We start from the raw sequence: 21,034 nt of genomic DNA, 5'->3' as shown, positions 1-21,034 counted from the left end.
AATCCCCTATGCTTCTTGAGTCCTGTTTCCCTTGACTTGAAAAAGAGAAAACACTTTGAAATTGGATTTTTACTATGAGCCTCTGGGCCTTGTGATGGCTCAGATATGCCACCTCCAATTGCTTGATAATTCTACCACTTCTTTTTTTTTTTTTTTAAGATTTTATTTATTTATGAGAAAGATAGGAGTAGAGAGAGAACCAGACATCACTCTCGCACATGTGCTGCCGGGGATCGAACTCGGGACCTCATGCTTGAGAGTCCAAAGCTTTATCACTGTGCCACCTCCCGGACCACAATTCTACCACTTCTTTCTTTAGTTCCAGAGCCTTCTTTTAAAGCTAGAAGCACTGCTGTGGACACAGAAAGGAGATAGCAACCACTTAAAAGTCCTCATGCATGCGTCAATTCATTAGAAAATGGTTCCTCCTAGATGGGTCCTGAAATTGGGCAGCTTGGAATGTTCCTACTCATGACCACAGAATGTGAGCTCAGATCTACAGGGATGCAGAGGTCACATAGGCTCCTAAGCTAATTATGGGCCCCAGATCACATCAAATCGGTGGAGTTTATAGTCAACAATATTTATGCACCTTTCCCATATTTGGGAGCTACTCTCTTCCCTGATCCAGCTTTTTGGTCCTTTTCCAGCCATGACATCATTTCCCCAGACAATCACTTGCATCCACCTGCATATCAGATGACAGGCTCAGGAAAAAAACAAACAAAAACTAGTATAGTCATAGGCCCTTTGGAATATAGGCCTACTAGCTATCTACAAAACGGAGGAACTGCCCCCCCCCCCAACTCTTCATCTGCAGTATTCCAGACTTTAGATTCATGATTAGTCAACAACTTGTTTGGCTTTATATGATAACTCTCTTTTCACCTACCAGGTTCCAGATGCTACCATGATGCCAACCAGACTTCCCTGGACGGACAACCCTACCAATGTGTCCTGGAGCCCTGCTTTCCCAGAGCCCTACAACACTAGGGAAAGAGAGAGGCAGGCTGGGAGTATGGATCAACCTGTCAATGCCCATGTTCAGTGGGAAAGCAATTATAGAAGCCGGACCTTCCACCTTCTGCACCCCATAATGACCCTGGGTCCATACTCACAGAGGGATAAAGAATAGGAAAGCTATCAGGGGAGGGGAGGAGATACAGTGTAGGAATTGTGTGAAGCTGTACCCCTCTTAGCCTATGGTTTTGTCAATTTTTCCTTTTTAGAAATAATTTTTTTTTTTTTTTTTAGAAAAGATGGTTCCTCCTTAAGGTGAGCTGACACCTATCTTTGGGAAATGTTGAAATGTTCCCCTGTAATCAACATTTCCCCAATAAAGTGATAATAAAGCAGAACAAAAAAGTAACCTAGCCAAAAAATAGAAACAGCTCTTCCTTTTAGAGACTAGAGAGAGGCATGATTATCAATTTTAGTGACTTTTGGGAAGCCAATAGTTTTACATTGTCAGTCAATGACCATTTTTCACCTAAAAACCCAGCTTGTCCTGAACATACAGTTATGTGCATATCTGAAATATTGGAAAGGACTTAGTTTCTTGTGGAAAGTAAGAACCTGGGTTCTCTGGAAATACAACAGTTATCAGTTATTGAGTCCATGCTAAGCACTTAGCCTGCATTAGTCATAGCTCTGTTCACCATGGAGAGCAGAAGCACCAGGTCTGGTGCCTCTTTGCTGTATGTCATCAAGGGAACTGGACACCTGAGCAGCCCCAGTGCTCACAACTGTTCTCTCATTCTGACAGCATGGCCCCTGAACACTTCCTTCTCTTCCCTTCTCAATTTTTCCTGTGTAATAGTGCCTTCTCACAGGCTGATTCTTCTCACACTCTCAGGATTGTAGTAACAGATTGTACATGTAGGTCTCATTACACAAGGTAGTATACTCAGCATGTTCTTATATTCAGTCACCTCACAGTTACACCAGTACTCTGGGGAAGACAGAGAAACCCCAGTGAATAAGGGGAACACTTTTAACTGACCCCAAGCTTGTAACTCTTGTCTATTTACTTATTTGTGTGTTTTATTTATTTTTCATTCTTTATTGAGGGTGTTAATGGTTTACAGTAAATATAGTTATTGGTACAGTGTAAAAATTCTCAGTTTTCTGCAAAACACTCACTCCCAGCCTGGAGTCCTCATCCAACATCATGCATTAGGACCTATTTCCCCCCCCCCCATTCTTTTGCTTTGGTGCAATACACCAAACCCAGTTCAAGTTCTGCTTTTTTTTTTTTTTGCCCACTTTCTGTTCTTATTTCTCAACTTCTGTCCATGAGTGAGATCATCCCATATTCATCCTTCTCTTTCTGTATTATATCACTTAACATGATTCCTTCAAATTCCATCTAAGATGAGGTGAATTCATATAATAGCTGAGTAGTAGTATTCCATTAAATATATATATATATGTATATATATATATATATATATATGTATATATATCACTATTCAATAAAGTGTTGGAAGTTCTTGCCATAGCAATCAGGCAAGAACAAGGAAATAAAGGGATACAGATTGGAAAAGAAGTTAAACTGTCACTATTTGCAGATGACATGATAGTATATATAGAAAAACCTAAAGAATCCAGCAGAAAGCTCCTGGAAATTATCAGGCAATATAGTAAGGTGTCAGGCTACAAAATTAACATACAAACATCAATAGCATTCTATTAAGCCAATACTAAGTCAGAAGAAGAAATCCAGAAATCAGTCCCATTCACTATAGCAGCAAAAGCAATAAAATAATAATAAACCTAGCAAAAGAAGTGAAAGATTTGTATACTGAAAATTAAGTCACTATTCAAGGAAACAGAAAAAGATACAAAGAAGTGGAAAGATATTCCATGTTCATGAACTGGAAGAAACAACATCATCAAAATCTCTGTTCTACCCAGAGCCATATACAAACTTAATGCAATTCTCATTAATTTAAAAAAAAAGAATAGAACAAAAGCTACAAACATTAATTTGGAACTAGAATTGCCAAAACAATCTTGAGAAAAAAGAACAGAACTAGAGGCATCACAATTCCAGATCTCAAACTATATATAGGGCCATTGTAATAAAAACTTCCCGGCACTGGAACAAGACAATGGAATAAACTTGAGAGCCCAGAAGTAAGGTCCCATAGCTATGGACATCTAATTTAAAAAAAAATTTTACATTTATTTATTTATTTATTCTCTTTTGTTGTCCTTGTTTTATTGTTGTAGTTATTATTGATGTCGTTGTTGGATAGGACAGAGAGAAATGGAGAGAGGAGGGGAAGACAGAGAGGGGGAGAGAAAGACAGACACCTGCAGACCTGCTTCACCGCCTGTGAAGCGACTCCCCTGCAGGTGGGGAGCCGGGGGCTTGAACTGGGATCCTTATGGCTGGTCCTTGCACTTTGCGCCAAGTGCGCTTAACCTGCTGCGCTACCACCTGACTCCCCTAATTTTTGACAAAGGGGCCCAATTGATTAGATGGAGAAAGGAGAGCCTCTTTGAAAATTGGTGTTGGAAAAGTTGGGTTGAAATGTACAGAAGAGGGAGTCGGGCTGTAGCGCAGTGGGTTAAGCGCAGGTGGCGCAAAGCACAAGGACCGGCATAAGGATCCCGGTTCGAACCCCGGCTCCCCACCTGCAGGGGAGTAGCTTCACAGGCGGTGAAGCAGGGTGCAGGTGTCTATCTTTCTCTCCTCCTCTCTGTCTTCCCCTCCTCTCTCCATTTCTCTCTGTCCTATCCAACAACGCAACAACGACAACAACAATAATAACTACAACAATAAAACAACAAGGGCAACAAAAGGGAATAAATAAATAAAATAAATATTAAAAAAAAGAAATGTACAGAAGAATGAAACTGAACTACCATATTTCACCACAAACAAAAGTAAACTGTAATCGGATCAAGGACTTGGGTGTTAGGTCAGAAACTATCAAATAATTAGAGGAAAATATTGGCAGAACTCTTTTCTATCTAAATTTTATAGGCATCTTCACTTACAAGTAAGATAAAAACAAAAATAAACCAATGGGACTACATCAACTGAAAAGCTTCTGCACAGCAAAATAAACTACCACCGAAACAAAGAAACTCCTTACAGAATGGGAGATCTTTACATGCCATATATTAGACAAAAAGATAATAACCAAAATATATAAAGAGTTCGCCAAACTCAGCAGCAGCAGCAGCAACAACAAAAACAACATAACACCAAAAAGATGTGTGTACTCCTATGTTCATAGCAGCACAATTCATAATAGCTAAAACCCGGAAGCAACCCAGGTGCCCAACAACAGGTGAGTGGCTGAGAAAGCTGTGGTATATATACACAGTGGAATACTATGCAGCTACTAAGAACAATTAACTCAACTTCTCTGACCCATCTTGGTCAGAGCTAGAAGGAATTATGTTAAGTGAGCAAAGTCAGAAACATAAAGGTGAGTATGGGATGATCCTATTCATCAACAGAAGTTGAGAAAGAAGATCAGAAAGGGAAACTAAAAGCAGGATCTGACTAAATTGAAAGTAGGGCACCAATGTAAAAACCCTGTGGTGAGCGGGAGGGTGGACATGCGGCTTCCTGGGCTGGCAGGGGGTGGGGGTAGAGGTGGGTGGGTGGGATGGGACACAATCTTTTCGTGATGGGAATGGTGTTTATGTACACACCTATTAAATTGTAGTCATATAAATCACTGTTTAATTAATATGAGAGGGGAAAATTGATTGTATGTCTAACAAAGGGACTTTTCAAAGTTAACCCAATTACCAAATAATGTGATGATAACAGTAAATATCCATTGTCTTCTTGAACCCTAAGACAGCAGGAACCTCACATTTCCATTATAGAGCCTAAACTTCCCCCAGTCCTGGGACCCTAGGGAAGGGCCCACTTTCCCATATGCTTCTCCTAATTCTTATCAAATAATATTGCATCCGCTGATTGCAACCTAATCAATGCAACGAGTGCCATCCCAGCATGCTTCACTTCAGACTGTGTCCAGAGACTTCAGGTGTGGAACGACAACCCTTCAGCTTCATCACTCAGGTGAGACCTTTCCTTTCATAGTATTCTCTAATTCCATCCCAGGTGGTTCACTTCCTAACAAAGTCCTAAAACCTAGATATAGACCAGGTTCTGTGAGAGAGAGCATATGTTCACATGTATCCACAAACTAGTGCAAAATATATACCTGAAAGCAGTAGTACACTAGAGTTTGCAGTGAGCACCCCCCAACACTTCATCTCCACTATTCCAATCTTTGGGTCCATGATTCTTCAACAATTTGTTTGGTTTTGTATGCTAACTCTTTTTTTAGCCACCAGGTTCCAGATGCCATCAGGATGCCAGCCAGGCTTCCCTGGACTGAAGACCCCACCAATGCATCCTGGAGCTCCGCTTCCCCAGAGACTCACCCTACTAGAGAGAGAAAGAGAGAGGCAGACTGAGAGTATGGATCAACCAGTCAATGCCCATGTTCAACAGGGAAGCAATTACAGAAGCCAGACCTTCTACCTTCTGCAACCCACAATGACCCTGGGTCCATGCTCCCAGAGGGATAGAGAATGGGAAAGCTATTGGGGAGGGGATGGGATATGGAGAATGGGTGGCGGAAACTGTGTGGAGTTGTACCCCCCCCATCGTACAATTTTGTTAATGTCTCTTTTCTTAAACAAAACAAAACAAAAACAACAACAACAAAATGACCCCATCCAAAGTGTGGAGAGTATATGAACAGAATCTCTTCCTTGGTGACAAGGAAGAGATCCAGAAGGCCAACAGTTCTATGAAAAAATGCTCCATCATTGATGGTCAGAGAAATGAAAATAAAGACAACAATGAGATATCACTTCACTCCAGTGAGAATGTCATACATCAGAAAAGATAGTAAGAACAAATGTTTGAGAGGTTGAACAAGGGGAGGAGAGGTAAGGGACCCTTTTGCACTGCTGGTAGGACTATAAACTGGTCCAATCCCTGTGGAGAATGCTCACAAGATTAGAAATGGACCTACCCTATGACCCAGCAATTCCTCTCCTAGGGATATATCCTAAGGACTTACACACCCATCAAAAAATATATTTGTACATGCAAGACATAGCAGCACAATTTGTAATCCCCGAAACCTGGAAGCAACCTAGTCCAAGTAAACTATCACCTCTTGAAGCCACACCCACATACCTCTGTGACATTTTCAGCAGGAGCTCAGAAGAATGGTGACTCCTCCAGCTCAGCTAAAAAAAAAATATCTGTTAATTTTGCAGTTTAAATTATTCCATGAGGGCCCTTAGTCTACTCTTTTGAGGCCTACAATAGATAAGTTTCTGGGTTTTTCTGTGATTGTCTAAGACTAGCAGCTAGACATCCAGGCCTGCCAACCAAGATGCAGGTAAACCCCATTAAGCCTTAATGACAATTATTGTTGACTCTAATTTCTTGTAAAAATACTTTGGGGTTGGGCTGGGCACTGACACACCTGGTAAAGCACATATATTATAGTGTCCAAAGAACTGAGTTCAAACTCCTAGTCCCCAACTACAGGGGGGAAGCTTCACTTGAGCTGAAACAGTGCTATGGGTTTCTCTCTACCTCTCTATTTTCTCCTTCTCCCTCGACTTCTCTCTCTGTCACTATTCAATCAATCAATCAATCAATAAATAAATAAAATTGTTTTGGAGAAATTGTCTCAACAATGAATACATCTCTAGGGTGCAGTTACAATGTTTAGGCACAACTGAAAATCAAGAAGTCAAAAAATATTACCATAATGAATCAGATTTTTGAAAGAGGCAAGCCAACCTCTCAACGTTCAACACTGGAATGAGTCCTGTGCACATAACATCCAGCCAAAGCTCTAGCCAGGCTCCAGGACTCTTAGTTCAAGAGGAAGGGATGGTGGCAGCCTGCTGTTTGTGTGGGCAACCCCTTCATGGAGAAACCTGTTCATGTCCAGTGTTTACAGACATGACTTCATGTGCTTGAGCCCTCACTGTCCACTGGCCTTCTGAGTACTGGGGGTATTGATTTCCACCACACTCCTAGAAAGAACGGGCCTGCCCTGCAGGTCTGTTTCTCTGAAAGTCAGTCCTAGACTTGAGATGGGTTGTAACAGGAAGATAGGGAGATGGGTTGGTGGAATTTGAAAGGGGTTTCTCCCACAAGTTTATTAGAAGACTAAAGTGGGGAGCTGGCAAAGTAGCTTGTTTGGATAGTGAAACTGCTTGGTTACGCATTGGACCTAGTTTCTAGCCTGGTCCCCACAACATGGGAGGGAGCTTTTGTGCCGTGGTATCTCTCTGTCTGAAAACAACAACAACAATAAGAGACAAAGTACAGAGGGTGTAGGAAACCAGGATACCTAAGTCTTTCTTGCTGCAGTTACACACTTCTCAAGCCTTTCTTTCTCTCCTCTTAGCAGCCAGAGTAAACACACCCTGACTTGGCTGCCAGGTCTAGGTCTGGAATCATAGATCCTGAAGACTGAACAGTGGTGGCAGGCTGTCAGAGCACCCTAGCTCTAAGTCTTCATTTCATTATGAGGGTGAGAGGGTGGCATGTGGTTCTCTCCATACTGCTCCCTGCCCATGTAAAGTATAGAAAGGGTTCCTCTTTCAGTCATGGAAGGAGAAGAACCAAGGATCCCAGAGGAGGAAGCTTTCCCCCAACTATGGACAGATTTCCTCTACAAAGTGTGGCAGTCAGCTGCCCAGAAGCAGGGGACTAGATCACATGTCTCTTGAGATTCCTCTCAATGGGGACATTCTATGCCTGGAAGCTGTATTTCTTTAAGAGTCACTTGAATGTGTCAAGCCTGTTTGCCAACACTCTTCACCGATAAGAGTTTAAAGGGTCCATTGCTCTAGAACCTATTCTGAAAAGAAAATACACAGATCAGTGAACAAGGGACACATGACATGAAGTGAGATTTTTCAAATGCTGGGTCTGCTTCCTTTTAAGTTTTAGTTTTGACCAGACCAGTGCTCATCTCTGGCTAGTGGTGTTGCCAGGGATCAAACCTAGACCCTCTTGTAGGCAAGTTCTGTATACTACTGCTGTGCCATCTCCCCAACTTTCCAAAATTGGACCTGATTCTTTGGTAAAGTCCCATCACATGACACTATTTTCTGTGCTGGTTCAAAAATGGTCTCCCAGGGTATTTTTCTCCTCTCTCTCTCTCTCTCTTTCTCTCTCTCTCTCTGTTGCTATAGAACAGGTATCTTTCCTATCTGGCTATTTAGCTATTGAGAAAAGAATTATTAGTTTCTGTGAATGTGTATATTGATTTTGATCCATACTTCAGTAGGGGAGAAGTGATAGGGGGAAGATGACCAGAGGGCTCTGAACTCCAACTCCATCAGGACCTGGAGAGAGAAACAGAGAGGAACATTTGGATATAGTAATAGGTTTATGTGTGATTTAGAAGGAAAAGAAGATGGGACCTTAAAAAATGGGCAACTACATATAAATATAGACATATAGTTATAGAGGTAATAGTTAACCCATACCTGCAACCTTAGGAAAAATTCTATAGCTTTAATGGAGAGATTGGGGATTCAGAACTCTGGTGGTGGAATGGTATGGAGTTATACCCCTTCATATTGTAATTTTATAAATCAATGTTAAATCACTAATAAAAATGTGTATTGTTCTTTCTAATTTATTGCTAGAACTACTTGTTTTCTAACTTCACAAAGACTTTCTTCTATTTGTCACTGTCTAGAAAGGCAGCACATAGAAATAAGAGAGCACAGCCTTGGTTTTGGGCTGAATGCACCACAGAGAGCTGCCAACCTGCCCACCCCACTCACCTCTTTCACTGCTTCTTAATTTCCTTGTTCTGCCTAGGGCTATGAAAACGTTCTTTTTTTTAAATTTATTTTTTATTTAAGAAAGGATAAATTAACAAAACCATAGGATAGGAGGGGTACAACTCCACACAACTCCCACCACCCAATCACCATATCCCATCCCCTTCCCTGATAGCTTTCCCATTCTCTATCCCTCTGGGAGAATGGACCCAGGGTCATTGTGGGTTGCAGAAGGTAGAAGGTCTGGCTTTTGTAATTGCTTCCCCACTGAGCATTGACATTGACTGGTCGATCCATACTCCCAGTCTGCCTCTCTCTTTCACTAGTAGGGTGGGGTCTTCAGTCCAGGGAAGCCTGGCCGGCATCCTGATGGCATCTGGAACCTGGTGGCTTAAAAGAGAGTTAACATACAAAGCCAAACAAATTTTTGAAGAATCATGGACCCAAAGGTTGGAATAGTGGAGATGAAGTGTTGGGGGGGTACTCACTGCAAACTCTAGTGAACTTCTGCTTTCAGGTATATATTTTGCGCTAGTTTATGGATACATGTGAATATATGCTCTCTCTCACAGAACCTGGTCTATATCTAGGTTTTGGGACTTTGTTAGAAAGTGAACCACTTGGGATGGAATTAGAGAATACTATGAAAGGAAAGGTCTCACCCGAGTAATGAATCTGAACGGTTGTCATTCCACACGTGAATTCTCTGGACACAGTCTGAGCTGAAGCATGTTGAGGTGGCAATCGTTGTGTTGATTAGGTTGCGATCGGCAGATGTAATATTACTTGATATGGATTGGGAGAGGCATGCAGGAAAGTGGACCCTATCCTAAGGTTCCAGGACTGGGGGAAATATAGGCTCTATAGTGGAGATGTGAGGTTCCTGCTGTCTTAGGGTTCAAAAAGACAATGGATAATTATTGTTATCATCACATTATTTGGTAATTGGGTTAACTTTGAAAAGTCCTTTTATTAGGGTTTGCTGTATAGTACCCAGTATCTTGTATATAGCTGTGCCACTGGTTGTTTCTGATCTACTTGTTCTAGGCTTTTGAGAGAGTCCGCATATCAAATATACATCCTATATATTAAAAAGACTCGGTCTGTGTTTTAAAAACTTCGAGACATACAGTTAATTTCCCCCTCTCATATTAATTAACTAGTGATTTTTATGACTACACTTTACTAGGAGTGTACATAAACACCATTCTCACCACCAAAAGACTGTGTCCCATCCCACCCACCCACTCCACACCCCCTACTGGCCCAGGAAGCCACATGTCTAACCCTCACCACAGGGTTTTTACTTTGGTGCCCTACTTACAATTTGGTCAGGTCCTGCTTTTAGTTTCCCTTTCAGATCTTCTTCCTCAACTTCTGTTGATGAGTGGGATCATCCCATACTCATCTTTATCTTTCTGACTTAGCTCACTTAACATAATTCCTTCTAGCTCTGTCCAAGATGGGTCAGAGAAGGTGGGTTTATTGTTCTTGATCGCTGTATACTATTCCATTGTGTATATATACCACAACTTTCTCAGCCACTCATCTGTTGTTGGGCACCTGGGTTGCTTCAAGGTTTTAGCTATTATGAATTGTGCTGCTATGAACATAGGAGTACACACCTCTTTTTGGTTGGGGCTTATGGAGTCCTTGGGGTATAACCCCAGGAGAGGAATTACTGGATCATATAGAAGGTCCATGTCTAGTCTTGTGAGAGTTCTCCAGACAGCTCTCCACAGAGGCTGGAAAAATTTACATTCCCACCAGCAATGCAAAAGGTTTCCTCTGTCCCCACAGCCTTTGTTGCTGCTGACCTTTTTGATGTATGACATTCTCTCAGTGGTGAGGTTGTATCTCAGTGTTGTCTTTATTTGAACTTCTCTAACAATCAGCCACCTGGAGCAATTTTTCATGCGTTTGTTAGCCTTTTGGATGTTCTGTTCATATCCTCTGCCCATTTTTGGATGGGGTAATTTGCTTTTTTGGTGCTAAATTTGCTGAACTCTTTATATATTTTGGTGATTAGTTTCTTGTCTGATGTATGGCATGTGAAGATCTTCTCCCATTCTGTGAGGGGTCTCTTTGTTTGTTTAATAGTTTCAGCGCAGAAGCTGTTCAATTTGATGTAGTCCCACTGGTTTGTATTTGCTTTAGTCGTCCTTGCAATTGGGTTTATTTCATCAAAGATGTCCTTGAGGTGTAGGTGGGAAAGTGTTTTACCAATGTTTTCCTCTAAGTATTTGATTCTTTCTGGTCTAACATCCAGGTCTTTGATCTATTTGGAGTTGATTTTTGTTTCTGGTGAGATAAAGTGGCTCAATTTCATTCTTCTGCATGTTACAACCCAGTTTTCCCAGCATCATTTATTGAAGATAGCCTCCTTCTTCCATTTAATACTCTGGGCCCCCTTATTAAAGATTAGATGTCCATTGGTGTGGGGATTTATTTCTGGGCTTTCAATTCTCTTTTACTGGTCTGTGTGCCTATTTTTGTTCCAGTACCATGCTGTTTGGATGATGATGGCTTTATAATATAGTTTGACATCTGGGAGTGTTATGCTGCCATTTCTGTTTCTTTTCCTCAAGATGGTTTTGGCAATTCTAGGTGTTTTCGGGTTCCAGATAAATGAATGTAGTTTTTGTTCTATTCTCTTAAAGAAGCTTGGTGGAACTTTGATGGGTAAAGCAATAAATTTGTATATGGCTTTGGGGAGAATATTCATTTTTATGATATTTATTCTTCCAATCCATGAATATGGGAAGTCTTTCCATTTCTTGGTATCAGTTTCTATTTCCTTGAGTAGTGACTCATAGTTTTCAGTATACAAGTCTTTCACTTCTTTGGTCAAATTATTCCTAGGTATTTTATTGATTGTGCTGAAACAGTAAATGGGAGTGATTTCTGGAAGTCTTCTTCTTCAGATTTAGTGTTTGCATAAAGAAATGCCACTGATTTTTGTACATTGATTTTGTAGCCTGACACCTTGCTATATTGCCTAAGAACTTCCAGTAGTTTTCTGCTGGATTCTTTAGGTTTTTCTATGTATACTACCATATCATCTGTAAATAGTGAGAGCTTGACTTCTTCCCTTCCAATCTGTATTCCTTTGATTTCTTCCTCTTGCCTGATTGCTATGGCAAGAACTTCCAATACTATGTTGAAGAGTAATGGTGATAGTTGACAGCCCTGTCTGGTCCCCAATCTGAGGGGGAATACTTTCAGCTTCTGTCCATTGAGTATGATGTTGGCTGTAGGTTTGCTATATATAGATTCCACTACCTTGAGGAATTTCCCATCTATTCCCATTTTTTTTGTAGAGTTTTATGCATGAATAGGTGTTGGATTTTGTCAAAGGCTTTCTGTGCATCTATTGAGATAATCATGTGCATTTTGGCTTTGCTTTTATTGATGTGGTGAATGACATTGATTGACTTATGGATGTTGAGCCAGCCTTGCATTCCTGGGATGAATCCCACTTGGTCGTGATGAACAATTTTTTTGATGTGCTGCTGTATCCGGTTGGCCAAGATCTTTTTTAATATTTTGGCATCTATGTTCATCAGAGATATTGGTCTGTTTTCCTTTTTTGTTGTGTCCCTATCTGCTTTTGGTATCAGGGTGATGTTGGCTTCATAGGAGGTGGAAGGGTATATTCCTGTTTCTTCAATCTTATGGAAAAGATTAAGAAGTATGGTTTTGTAGAATTCGTTTGTGAAGCCATATGGTCCAGGACTTTTGTTGTTGGGGGGATTCTTAATAATGGTTTCAATTTCTTTGTCTGTGATTGGTGCATTTAGGTTTTGTAGTTCTTCTTGGTTGAGTTTTGGAAGGGCATATATTTCTAGGAATTGTTTCATTTTTCCAGATTCTCTAGCTTGGTGGCGTATAGTTCTTCATAGAAGTTTCACATGATTTTCTGGATTTCTGTGGTGTCAGTTGTGATATCTCCTCCATAATTTACAATTCTATTAATTTGAGTCTTCTCTCTTTTTTGTTTGGTGAGTCTGGCTAGGGGTTTGTCAATTTTGTTGAATCTTTCAAAGAACCTATATTTGGCTTCATTGATCTTTTGTATGATTCTCTTATTTTCGATGTTGTTTATTTCTGCTCTAATTTTAGTGATTCTGTCCTTCTGGTTGCTTTAGGGTTCCTTTGTTCCTCTTCCTCTAAGTCCCTGAGGTGTGCAGTAAGGTCAGTCATTTGAGCTTTTTCTTGTTGTTTAATATGTGATTATATGGCTATAAGTTTCCCTCTCAGTACTGCTTTAGCTGTGTCCCAAATATTTTGATAGGTTGTGTCTTCATTTTCATTTGTTTCCAGGAACATTTGAATTTCCTGCTTGAGTGACTCTCTGACCCAGTGGTTCTTTGGAGTATGTTGTTTAGTTTCCAAATTCTGTGATTTTTAATAATTTTCCGTTTGATTTTAAATGTTAGTTTTACTCCATTGTGGCCTGAGAAGATACTTAGGATGATTTCAATGTTCTTGCATTTATTGGTGCTGTCTTTGTGGCGTAACATGTGGTCTATCCTTGAGTATGTGTTATGTGGATTCGAAAAGAATGTGTATTCCAGTTAATTGGGGTGAAGGACTCTGAAAATGTCCAAGAGGTCTAGTCTGTCCATCTCTTCATTTAATTCTCTTATATCTTTGTTGATTCTCTGCTTTGTTGATCTAAGTGTGAGAGTGGGGTGTTAAAGTCTCCCACTATTATTGTGTTAGTATTGATGTATTTTTGAAGTTCTTTCAGTAGGTGCTTGATGTATTTAGATGGCCCCTCATTGGGTGCATAGATGTTAATAATTGTTAAGTCTTCTTGGCTGATTGATCCTCTAATCATTATGTAATGTCCTTGCCTATCTTTTATTACTTTATTTAATTTAAAATCTATTGTGTCTGAGATGAGAATTGCTGTTCCTGCCCTTTTTTGTGGTCCATTAGCCTGTATGATAGTTTTCCATCCTTTCACTTTAAGTCTGTGTTTATTTTGTTGTGTCAGATGGGATTCTTGCAAGCAGCATATGGTTGGGTTATGTTTTATGATCCATCCCCCCACTCTGTGCCTTTTGATGGGTGAGTTTAAGCCATTGACATTTATTGATATTATGGATTTAATGTATTGTAGTGCCATTGTTCAACAAATTTTTATTTGCTCTGATATATTGCAAGTATTATAGTGATGTTCTTGTTTATAAGAGGTCTTTTAGAACCTTTTTCAGGGCTGGTTTGGTGATGGTTGCCTCCTTTAACTCTTGTTTGTCTAAGAAGGTTTTGATCCCTGTATCTAGTTTGAATGAAAGTCTAGCAGGATATATTATCCTTTGTTGAAACCCTTTTTCATTCTGGGCTCTCGCATATGTCTCTGTTGTTGTTTTCAGTGTCTCTCAATCTCTTTTTGAGTTTTTTCACCTCTTTGTTCGTTTTCTCTAACTCATCCTCTGTCTGACTAATTTTGTTTTCTGCATCTGTTAGTCTGCTTTCCCTTCTTCAGCTTTTTTCTTCATTACAGCTATTTCAGCTTTCAGTTCTCTAATTGCCTCAAGATAATCAGTATTTTCCTTGGGGGTCTCAACTGTTGTTTCCCTAATACTGCCTTTCCTTTCCTCCAATGTTGTTTTCATTTCTGTGATTAATAAGTTTATTATTGCTTGCATACTTTTCTTATTTATGGTTACTTCTGACTGATTTGTAGTTTCTTCTGGGCTCTTGTCTTCATTCATTGGAGTAGCAGTTTTGTTTGTTTTTGATCTACCCATTTTTTTAAATTTATGTGTTTCTTATTTTTATATTCAGGGTAAAAAATGTGTTCCAGATTGCCTCCAGCTTCCTGAGCAGAGGCAGCTGATTGTTAATAAAGTAAAACAAACAAACAAACAATACCCTCAGGAATGGACAAGAATAGACAAGAATAGCAAGAATAATCAGTTATGCAAATATCTTATCCACTGTATATTCTAGGAGTTGCTAGAGGAGAAAAGGGAAGTAGAGCAAAGATACACACAGAGAGAGTCCACTCTGAGTTAGATTTCTTCCCCAAAATAATTCCCAAATGTGTATCAGTGTATCAAATGTGTATCAGAAAGCCGAAGGAGGAAGGAAGAAAGGGTGACAAGAATGAGAAAAAGAAGAAAAAAAAAAGAGAGAGAGAGAAAAAAGAGAAGAAAAAGAACATTAATAAAAGAGCAGTGAAAGGAAAGAGTTTTTATTTATTTATTTATTTATTTATTATTATTATTTAATTAGCTAGGCAACAGGGAGAGTGGGTAGGGGAGGTAGGAAGAGTGAAACAAGTTACTTTAGCAGTGGATAAGACATCCAGTCCCCTAGCAATGGAAAATACACTAAGAGTTCATTCTGGTCAACCTGAAGGAGAGGGGGAAAGGGATACATGTTTATCTAGTATTGATAATAAAATAGAACAGAGTAAAAAACCTGTTCTGTCTTCAGCTTGGATGATTCCAGATTGCCTCCGGTCCCCTGAGCAGAGACAGCTGATTATTGAGAAAAAAAACCAAAAAAAACTCTGGGGATCATTCCCTGTCTGAGTAAGGCTCTGCTTGGTGGAATATTTGTAGCTGGAATTGGCCACTTAGAAAGAAGAAAGGCCAATGGTTTCAGAAAGGAATAGAGTTGGAGTTGGAATGACACCCCCTGGTAGGACAGGAATCTTGGTAAAGAAAGAAGCTCAGCAGGGGAGCCTGGTAGGAGCAGATCTCTGGCTCCCAGGGACTGGTTGGGGGAGGAGGGGGTCAGGGGTGTGCTTCAAGAATAATAATTAAAAATATTTTTTCTTTTCTTTTTACTCTATTTTCCAACCCAAACTGAGTTACAGTCACTTCCTTGGTGTCACTGCTAGAACCCCTTATTGACTGTCTTGCTAAAGGCAAAAAATCCTACCGTTTTCAGTAGATGTTGTTGGAGCTCAAGCCACTAGCAGCTTCTCAGTCCGCCATCTTCCGGAATTCCCCCTATGAAAACGTTCTTAACAGCTCCCCAGAATTGACTTTGAGATAAGAAATTACTGAGGAAGAAATAAGAGTAGACAAAAACCCTCTTCGTGAATAAGCTAAGATTCAGACTCTGCCATATGGACTGGTTCAGTCATGAGCCAGTCACAAGCAGTTGACTACACTGGCTAGTTTGGGAGTGGAATCTGGATCCATGATTGCCTGAGACTGTGCTCAGGACTTTGGATGTGTCTACTGGAATCAAAGAAGTATATGCTTCTGCTGCCAGGGTTATTGGGAGTTGGGTCTGCAGTTGCCAGCAGCCATTTTATCACAGCCAGAGAAAACCTAAGAATGGAGCCAGAGGAAGGCCGACCTAAGAGACAGCTCCAGAATGAATTCTGATGACATCACATGCATTCCTAAGACCAGGACTAACCATGGACTTAATGTTTATGTGAATCAAAAAATCTCTGATTTGTTCAAGACAGTCTGAAATGGGTTTCTATGCTTTTCAATTAAGAGTCTTGACAGGGGTAGGGAGATAGCAACCAATGGCAATGCAACAAACTGTCATGCTTGAAGCACCAGAGGTTCTAGGTTCAATCCCCAGCACTACCATAAGGCAAAGCTAAGCAGTGTTGAGGTTAAAGAGAAAAAAAAAAGTCAGGGGCCAGCTGATGGCTCACATAGTACTAAGTACAAGGACCTTCTCAAGGATCTGGGTTCAAGCCCCTGGTTCCTTATCTGCAAGGGGTACATTACATAAGTGGTAAAGCAGGTCTGCATGTATTTTTCTGTCTGTCTCTCTTTCACACATTTCTCTCTCAATTTATCTCTGTCCCATCCAATAAAATGGAAGAAAACGGCCACCAGAAGCAGTGGACTTGTAGTGCTACACACAGATAGGACATTTCTTGTATCTGTCACAGTTCCTATTATTTGGTGTAGGTTTTATAAAAAAGAGAGAGAATCAGGAATGTTTGCATGGAGCTAGTTCCCACCCTCCTCAACACAGGAATCTCCTGAGTTGATACCTATCCAATTTTGATTTTGGCTACATTAGTGGTTAAATATTGACAGAAACAACAGTCTATTCTCATCTGCTCAGTTTTTTGATTCATTAATCACTAAAAAGAGTTCTCATGTTGAATCCAAAACTGCACCCATGAAACTGCTATAGTGCTTTGTTTTTGGACCAGCAGCTAGAGGCTTCCATGCCCAACTCCACATGTCTGCCCTTCTAACTGTTCAGGACCTCTTACTTCTGTAACTCAGGTTTGGGCCTGAAATTCAGGAATTACTACCAGTGCTAGGCTTCTGCTGATATATTTTCTTTTTTTCCATTTTGATTTCTTCTGTCTTTAAGTTTAATAAAGCTTTTTATCTTTCTGTTCCCTTCTTTACAATTCTCACTGTAACCACCATGGATTACATCCTAACTACTATATCACTATTTCAGCATGTTTTTATTTTATTTTATTTTTATTTTTTTATTTTTACCATGGGACTCCCCCCTCACTCCACTGCTGCCAGAATCATCTCTGTACAATGCAGCGCAGATCAGGTCCGTCTCCTAAACCTAAACTAGCTTCTCAATGCTTACGAAGTTAACCAACACTGGCATTCACAATCCTCTATACTTGTTACCCTTCCCAATACTTCAAACCTTTCTTCTTCCCCTACCTGAGTCTATTATTACTGGGCAGTAAGAGTCTTCTGCCCATCCTGGGTTTGCTAATCACACTCTTCTGCCTGAAGTCTGAAGTACTCATTCTTCCTCTTCTTCACTGGCTATAGCTGACTTAACTCAGCTCCTTCTTGCTTTACCCCTGCTTAAAATGACCCTGATGGACTCCTTGCAAAGATCAATCACATGGCATTTGCTTAAACACTTGTTTACATTATAGTTTAAATTGTCAAGTTTAAGAGTGCTTTCAAATCTACTTGAGGGTATAGACAATATTCTTATGCTTTTTTGGTGTGTAACTCCAGACTATCTTCACAGGGAATAATTATGAAATAAATAGCTCCTGGGACATCTGCCAAATGAGGTTAGAGAAGCTTCTCTCTCACTGTCCTGTCTCTGTGCACCCCCTAGGATGGGCCCACTTGTTTCTAGAGAGGGTGAAGAACTGGGATAGGCTGAATTTGGTCTTGGGGCACTTGGGTATCTGCTCTGGGAGGCAGAATATTTCTGAGGGAGTTTTCAGAACCAGAAAATATTCTGAAAGGGAGAATATTATGAATGTGCCTTTTTTATACTGATTTTTAAAAAAATCAGCATGCCTTTATTTATTTATTGTGAGAGAAAGAAGAAAGAAAGAATGAGAGCATTGCTCAACTCCGGCATAAGGTGGTACCAGGCACTAAACCTGCAGCTTCTGAAGCCTTAGGCATGTGAGCTATGGAAAAAGCATTTTATGATAGGCTTCTCTCTTTCTTCCTTGTAACAAAGCTCTAATTTTGTACAAGTGTCAGAGGTCATTTGGTGGAGCCTAGGCCTCTCCCCAGGCTCAGGGTGACTCCCCATTATTGTATATTGTATAAGTCTGTAAGATTTGATGGAGAGCCAATCACAGCAAATCTCTTTTTGGTTGTGATTCACTTATGAATAAACACACAATGCCATTCTGGCCAATTAACTGTAAGGAGACATGTGTCAGGCCACTCCTGACAAAGGTTTTATTCATTCTTAAAAAGAGCTATATGCTATGGGACTTCTTTTTTCCCTCTTTTGGAGGGCCTTTCTGAGCAGCTGGCCACAATGACTGGTTTGGATTTGGGTTCTGGACCCAAGATTGCTAATGAGAGCTAAGACTCAGGACTTTGAATATGTCTCTTGCCAGGGTTATCAGGAGATTGCATGTAGCTTCCAGTAGTCATTTTATCACACCCATAGAAAATGTGCCCACAAATGCAGCCAGGGTAGAACAGAGCTAAAAGATGGATCCAGAAGACATCAACTTGTGTTCCCGAGGTGAGTACTAATCCTAGACTTGCAATGAGGTGAATTAAGAAATTACTGATTGAAGACATGATGCTTAGAGCCACACTAGCTATTTTATAATCTCAAGGGGAAGCACTGGAAGGCATTTGGGGTGATGGGAGTAGAAAGACTGAAAGAACCTGGGTCCCTGATGGTAGTGCTGACCTCAAACTAATTTTGGAGATTCCTTATCTCCAGCATTTTTTCTTTTTTCTTATCACATTTCATCAATGTTGAGATCTATATACTGCTGAAATTAGGGTGCATCCTTTACGGTAGACCACAATTAAACAGGCCACATTACTTCTTAGTGGAACTTAAAATAATTAGGTATATTGTATAAGTCTGTAAGATTTGATGAAGGGTAGAAAGTTACACATCTTTTAGTAGGTTTTCTGTTACTATTCTCCAAATGTGTTCTTCCTGACATGACTGCTCCCCCCGCCCACCATGAGAAGGTGATGTAGGAAGGACATTAGGAAGAGGTAACCTACCTGTGAGCAACTGTCCCCCACTCCCCATATTAGGCTGTCACTGGGGCTCAGTGTATGTACAATTCCACTATTCCTGGTGGTAACTTTCTCCCCTTTTATTTCTGTTTTTGATAGAGAATGAGAGATAGGAATAAAGAGGAGTGGAAGAGAGAGAGAGAGAGAGAGAGAGAGAGAGAGAGAGAGAGAGGGAGAGAGAGAGAGAGAGAGAGAGAGAGAGAGAGACCTGTAGCACTGCTCCACTGCTTGTGAAGATTCCCCTGTAGGTGGGGTTGGGGGCTTGAACTGAACAGCCCAGTCTCTGGCTTTGAGTGGGTTCTGAACTCTAGATCCTTTGGAGCAAACGAGATGCAGAGCTCTGCTTCTCCCCAACTACAGAGCTCACAAAGGCAGCTGATATGACATGTGACTGGCACACACCTTGCACCAGCCTGTCAGATGGGACAAGTACCATAGCTATGGGATTAACTCTAGTGCCCAGTTGTGTTCAGCTAAAGAATGAGAAAAGGCAGCAGACAGGACCACACATAGGAGGGAGGGAGGGAAGAAGGGAGAGAGAGTGAAGAGAGAGAGAGAGAGAGAGAGAGAGAGAGAGAGAGAGAACCTGAACCCAGGGGAGAGGTTCAGCTCCTGAAAACATTATCTTAGCACAAGAGGCTACATACACAGTCCTTCACTACTCATCCTTCTCCTACAGGGGGCAAAAGGAAAATTTCTAATTCTTTGGTGGACATGAATTGCAATTACATTCTGGGTTTCTTCTCTTAGGGTAATTGAACAAAGTTTGATAGGCTAGGCTTCCCACATGGGTCCTCCTTGATTTTGGAGAGCAGAAGGATAAATAGTGGGCCCTTCTATTAGACCAGCCTGATGCCCCCACCCTCAAGTTGGAAAAGTCTATGAAGGCTCAGCTTTTGTCTTCTCTCTCTGCCTCAGTCCCTTCCCTCCTGCAGAAGTCTAGGTCAAGTTCAGTACTAAACTCCCAGGCAGCCCTACATACTGCTGACAGGGAAGGAAGTGTCACTCACCCACATAGAAATACTCGGGACTTTTGTCCTCTAATGAGAAATCCTTGAAGGTGCCTCCAAAACGAAACCATAGTCCAAAAGCAATGACTGCAGAGCCTGCCAGCTGAAAAGCAAAGAATATCAAGTTCAGGAGGGAAGGGGAAAGGTGCTGGAACTCAGGAGTAGGCTGAGTACTAGACAGGGACACCCTTTTAGAAATCACTTTGGATTTCACAGGGAGGTGACATGATATACCTCCTGCCTCACTGCTCTCCTCCCCCCTGTACCCCCCCTCCAAGCCACTCACCTGATATTAGAACTGGTGACTCCTGTTCCATATCTAGATTATTCCCCACTCTGCCAGGCTGTCCTGCAGTTCTGTGTGTGCCTATGGGGCACACACAGCCCAGCCATAGAGGAATCTCAAGAAGAATGTGCCAATAACATTCCTCCTGGAGGGAATCTGACCCTGGCCTTAATGTTTGTCTCTGGCCACTTTGGCCCTTCTCACCAAGTCTACAGTGAGAAGGGAATGAGTTTCAGCCAGTGGGTCATCCAAAGCAAGCTGAACTTAGGGGCCAAGGAAAGAGCATAGTGCCTGTGCAATAGACTTTGATGCGCAAGGTAAGTGCTTCCATGTTCAGTCCCTGGCACAGTCATAAACCAGAGTTGAGCAGCAGTGCTTTGTCCTCTTTCATACACATCAAAATAAAATCAATAAAAAGCAAGTTGTGAACTCCAAGACCTGGGAAAGAATCATTTTTCTAAATTGGAAGCAAACAC

General features: G+C 40.9%; 1 protein-coding gene across 2 annotated transcripts in view; it reads right to left on the bottom strand.

Moving 5' to 3' along the window:
• Nucleotides 1–21,034, bottom strand: part of TSPAN2 (tetraspanin 2) — a 65,038-nt gene that overhangs the window by 27,911 nt on the left and 16,093 nt on the right. For both annotated transcript variants that reach the window (XM_007535577.3, XM_060201832.1), the window contains exon 2: nt 20,273–20,375. In XM_007535577.3, the coding sequence (XP_007535639.1) occupies nt 20,273–20,375 (103 nt within the window). The remainder of the gene's footprint in view (nt 1–20,272; nt 20,376–21,034) is intronic.

Source organism: Erinaceus europaeus, chromosome 11 (assembly GCF_950295315.1).
Source record: "Erinaceus europaeus chromosome 11, mEriEur2.1, whole genome shotgun sequence".
Taxonomy (NCBI): domain Eukaryota; kingdom Metazoa; phylum Chordata; class Mammalia; order Eulipotyphla; family Erinaceidae; genus Erinaceus; species Erinaceus europaeus.
The sequence above is the reverse complement of the archived record's forward strand: the minus strand, read 5'-3'. Positions and strand labels throughout refer to the sequence as shown.